At 40.6% G+C, this 5,271-nt stretch overlaps 1 protein-coding gene across 1 annotated transcript in view; it reads left to right on the top strand.

Annotated features, from left to right (window-relative positions):
* mrps23 (mitochondrial ribosomal protein S23) overlaps nucleotides 1–4,058 on the top strand; it is a 4,356-nt gene extending 298 nt beyond the window's left edge. The window contains exons 2-5 of the mRNA XM_069676673.1: nucleotides 731–910; nucleotides 2,323–2,397; nucleotides 2,621–2,744; nucleotides 3,631–4,058. Of these exons, the coding sequence (XP_069532774.1) occupies nucleotides 731–910; nucleotides 2,323–2,397; nucleotides 2,621–2,744; nucleotides 3,631–3,774 (523 nt within the window). The 3' untranslated portion in view covers nucleotides 3,775–4,058. The remainder of the gene's footprint in view (nucleotides 1–730; nucleotides 911–2,322; nucleotides 2,398–2,620; nucleotides 2,745–3,630) is intronic.
* Nucleotides 4,059–5,271: the final 1,213 nt, after the last annotated feature.

The following is a 5,271-nucleotide window of genomic DNA, read 5'->3' as shown; positions in this document are numbered from 1 at the left end:
TGAGTCAAACAGGTAAAGTTTAACTGGCCGAATGACGTTTGCAGCAAACGTTAGCTTGTCCTACATGCTAGCATTAGCTTGCGTTTATTTACATCAGGACGTTTACGTCAAAAACAGCGTGATGTCTGGTTGTTTGTCAGATAACACCGACTGTAAATACAGTCATGAACAGACTATACATAAATGTCATTTCTCAAGAGCATGACCGGGGCTAAGGACGCGGCGTGATGACGTCACAGGAATGCGACCATGACTGAAGTCCTTTTTTCAACTGCTTTCCGTGAAAGTATTCACCTCATAGACTGTATTTAAATATACAGTCACTGATTCACCGCCAGGTTTCCCCACATTTGAGCTTTTCATCGTTTTGTCTGTAACTCACTTTGAAGACTTTGTGATCTGTCCAATCAAACTTTACATTCCAGCTGAAACATGACAAAATGTGCAAACGTTCAAGGGGATGAATAGTTATGCAAGGCTTAATTAATTACACTAACACTTAATTGTTTTCACAAATACTAAGTTTATTTCAGTTCTTTCTGTCAGTAAATACAACGATTAATGTTTCAAATGTTCAATTGAAAAAGTTGTTTTGTTTTTTACTGTTTGAACCAAAATTTTAGCCTTACTGTGCTGATTTGAAGTTAGCAGTTTCTTTATTATTTATCTGTCTGCAGATTTGTGCTTTATGTGCTGTCAAAAGTGTAATCATCATTTGTGTGACTGCCAGGGTTCGAGATCTGATGCGCTCCGGAGTCATAAAGTCGTCAAACAAACCCATCTGGTACGACATTTATGAAGCTTTCCCTCCAAAGAGAGACCCGCTCCACGTGACGCCACAGAGCCGATCCTGGAACCGGAAACAGGAAACTGTTCCCGAGATCTTCTACAGAGAGGATGAAGTCAGAGCGTAAGTATAACTGTTGATCCTCCGACATTAAGTGTGTGATAGTGCACATCTGAACACCAGTGTTTCATACATGTTGATATCTGGAATCATCTCTTATAGGGCTGGGCGATATGGCCCAAAATGTTATCACGATAAAATGTTTCATATCAGTCGATATCGATAATTATTACGATAAATGTCAAATCATTATTTCTTTCAACTTCAAAGGCAGATTTTTCCTCCTGAGTTGTGGTTTAACTTTTCTTTATTGTCAGAACGTGACAAACTTCACTTTCACAAATCTGAGGCAGTAAAACAACCCAAATGCAAAATGAAACTATTAAAAGACAAAGAAATCTTATGTTTTTAAGTGTTTAGCTGTCTGACAAAGTAAACAAAAGAAACCAAAGAAAAATGTCGACTGTCAAAATGTCAAAAAACAAGCAGAGCCGGGACCCTGCAGGTGACCAGAGTGTGTGTTCAGCCTGAGGTGTTAAAGCTGCTCTGTGACAGGTCACCATGTGAGTCCGACTGATCTCTGACAGCAACATTAACATCTCCTCCTCTAGAATGTGTCAAAGGCATGGAGAGTAAAGTATCTCAACACTTCCGGTATATTTTTTCAAAGTAAAAGCCCGATCTGGCATTCTAACTCCCCTCGTTTGTACACAGTGCTTTTATTTTGATGTGTTTCCTGGGCCGCCGTGTTTTTTTTTTTTACTTAGTTACATTTCCGGGAAGTTCTTTGGCAGATAAAATCACTCACGAGCTCCTGATTGCAGTTGTTGGCACTTGCTTTGAGCTGTAGGCGCTGCGTTTTCTGTCGCTCATTTCGGCTGTATTTCCATTCAAACCTGCCTACCTCTATCCCTGCGACGTGATTGGCTGTCGTTTTCTTCTTCTCTTTGATGATGGGTGGCAACTAGTGTTTGAGGCACATTAGTGCCCCCCCTTTCCCGGTGTTTGGGTGGTGTAATAGCAGGTTTAAATATATTAAACTTTTATTGAACTTTTGTTATATTTATATTGAGAAACCTTATCTTGCAATAATAATTATTGTTATCGTTTTATGGTCCAGCCCTGATCTCTAATACATCATCATCATCATCATGTTTCTTACAGAAGCGTGTTTCTCTGGTAGAACTTCCTCACTTACAATAATTCAATCCTGTGCTCTGCCTGTCAGCACCTGTGTCCACCTCACACCTGAAGCTGTGTGTTGGCTCTTCCTGACTTCTTTCCCTCCTGTTTGATCGTTGCTTGAGTTGTATTAACTCTCAGATGTACGTGGCTTTGGACAGAAGCGCCTGCTGATTGAAACTGATTGTGACATTGTGTAAATTCACAGTGTTCATGTAAATCAGCTGTTGTTCCTGTCAGCATTAGAAGTGTGTGTAAGATGTGTTTTTAGCTTTCGCTCTGTCTTTCTTCAGGAAGTTCTACAAGCTGTACATGCCGGGTCGGCCTTTTGATCTGTCCAAGTCCACCTTCGTCTCTACGTGTCAGAGGTACGTACAAATCTAACGTGTGTGTGTCCGTGTTTTATGAAGAGATAAGATGCACGAGCACGGTTCTACGAGCCATGTGATGTCGAGTTAAGAAGTTTTGCAAAGTTAACAAACAGTTTTGCAAAGTTAACAAGCTACATTAAAGTTTTTAGACGTATTACAAAATCCACTAAGTGTATAATGTTAACTTCCTGCTGTGAAACTTCACTGTGTGTTTCTGCAGGTTTGTAGATAAGTACACAGAGTTACAGAGCCGCGGAGAGCTGGAGGACTCTGCTCTGTTCAAGGGGACGGGGAAGGCTCTACTCGCAGACGGCGTCCTGCTCAGACGCAAACGAGATCGTCCTGTAAGTAGAAGTACCATTAGTTATGAAGCTTTGTTTGTCATTCTTATTTTATTTCTTTTACTCCTGTGCTTAGGAAGGACTCCGTTAAACGTTTCAGTAGTGCTATTTAAATAAAGCCTTCTGCTCAGTGATGGTGCACAGAGCAGCACAGCTAACAGCATGGCCGGCTGCTAATAAATATAGTTTTTATTGTTTGTTAATCTGAATATTTCCCAGTTTCTGTCCTCCGTGATGTCATAACCTGGCCCGTAAGGCCATGACAACAACTTGGAGAGACACGAGTTGCCAAAAGTAAACTCCCTAATTTATTACAAAAAGAACGTAAGTTAATTAAGGAGTTTACAAACACTATGAGGTGTGTGAAATCTGTATTATCAGTAGTGTACATGTGGGTGTGTGAGTATGGTGTGGTGAGATGTTTGAAGAGTGACAGAAAGAACCAAACTAGGAATGGTGCTGGCGTTGAGTCCAGAGAGCGAGAGAGAGAGAGAGCCCGCTGGAAGCTGCTGTATTTATACTCGGAGCAATGGGCCCAGGTGCTCCATATAGCGGCAGCTATTTGACCAGCTCCTCTGCAAACAAACACATGCATTAATAGAAGAGATGTATACTATGCAGGGGTCGTCACAGTGACATCTCGTTTCTTCACCTTTTCTGACTTTTTAAAGATCAACTAAAACATGAATCCAGAAAAGAATCGACACACTGAAACACTGACAGTGAAAGTACGTGTTAGCTATATTGATGTTCAACCACCACATGACCTGAAATAAAGAGTTAAAGACATTTCACCGGTTACTTTTATATCTGCTGTTTAACATCACACTCGTATGTCTGATGGTAAATCTGGTTCATTGTGGCTCACAGTTCTGCTCCTGTCCTGCAGGTGTCAGCAGAGTCCAGACTGCCGCAGCTCGACCTGAAGCTGACGGAGATGTCGGCGGAGCAGCAGACAGCTGGAGCTGACAGCAAGGAGACAACAGATCACAACACACAAACACAAACACACACACAGACACACACAGCGTAGAGCTCAGCAGCTGGAGGATCATGTGATCAGCTGTACTGCTCCTGACAGGGAGCATCATCACACACTGCTCTGGGACTCTTCACGTGCTGCCTCATGTTTCCTGGACTGATGTCACTGAGATATAAACTCCCACAATGCACTGTTGCAGCAGCTGGATGTTGTCATTCATGGATCAAAAGAGCTGCAGCCCTGAGTCTGCTGTGACACTGTGCACGTGTGTTAAACGTGCTGATGGATGTAGCTGTGTGGAAATGACATGTGAATAAAAGGTAGTCTGACACACACCTGTATCAGTTCTTCATTAGGTTCACCTTTACGATCCAACAGCTCTGTCATTAAGTCATATAAATTACACATTTAAACATGTATTTCATTAATATGTGACCTGAATTAACTGTACAAGTAACCGTGATGCTGTCGGTCTCAGCTCGGCGTGTTCGAAATGCCGTACTATACTACATACTGCATACTACATACTGCATACAACATACAACATACTACATACTGCATACAACATACTGCATACAACATACTACATACTGCATACAACATACTGCATACAACATACTGCATACTACATACTGCATACAACATACTGCATACTACATACAGCATACTACATTCTGCATACAACATACTGCATACAACATACTGCATACTACATACAGCATACTGCATATAACATACTACATTCTGCATACAACATACTGCATACAACATACTGCATACAACATACTGCATACTACACACTGCATACTACATACAGCATACTGCATATAACATACTACATTCTGCATACAACATACTGCATACTGCATACTACATACTGCATACTACATACAACATACTGCATACTACACACTGCATACTGCATACTACATACAACATACTGCATACAACATACTGCATACTACATACTGCATACTGCATACTACTTACTGCATACTACATACAACATACTGCATACTACACACTGCATACTGCATACTACATACAACATACTGCATACTACATACAACATACTACATTCTGCATACAACATACTGCATACAACATACTACATACTGCATACAACATACTGCATACTACATACTGCATACTACATACAACATACTGCATACTACACACTGCATACTGCATACTACATACAACATACTGCATACTACATACAACATACTACATTCTGCATACAACATACTGCATACTACATACAGCATACTACATTCTGCATACAACATACTGCATACAACATACTGCATACTACATACAGCATACTGCATATAACATACTACATTCTGCATACAACATACTGCATACAACATACTGCATACAACATACTGCATACTACACACTGCATACTACATACAGCATACTGCATATAACATACTACATTCTGCATACAACATACTGCATACTGCATACTACATACTGCATACTACATACAACATACTGCATACTACACACTGCATACTGCATACTACATACAACATACTGCAT

Source organism: Semicossyphus pulcher, unplaced genomic scaffold (assembly GCF_022749685.1).
Source record: "Semicossyphus pulcher isolate SPU_LCO1_2020_fin unplaced genomic scaffold, fSemPul1.0.p SCAF_26, whole genome shotgun sequence".
Lineage (NCBI taxonomy): Eukaryota > Metazoa > Chordata > Actinopteri > Labriformes > Labridae > Semicossyphus > Semicossyphus pulcher.
The sequence above is the reverse complement of the archived record's forward strand: the minus strand, read 5'-3'. Positions and strand labels throughout refer to the sequence as shown.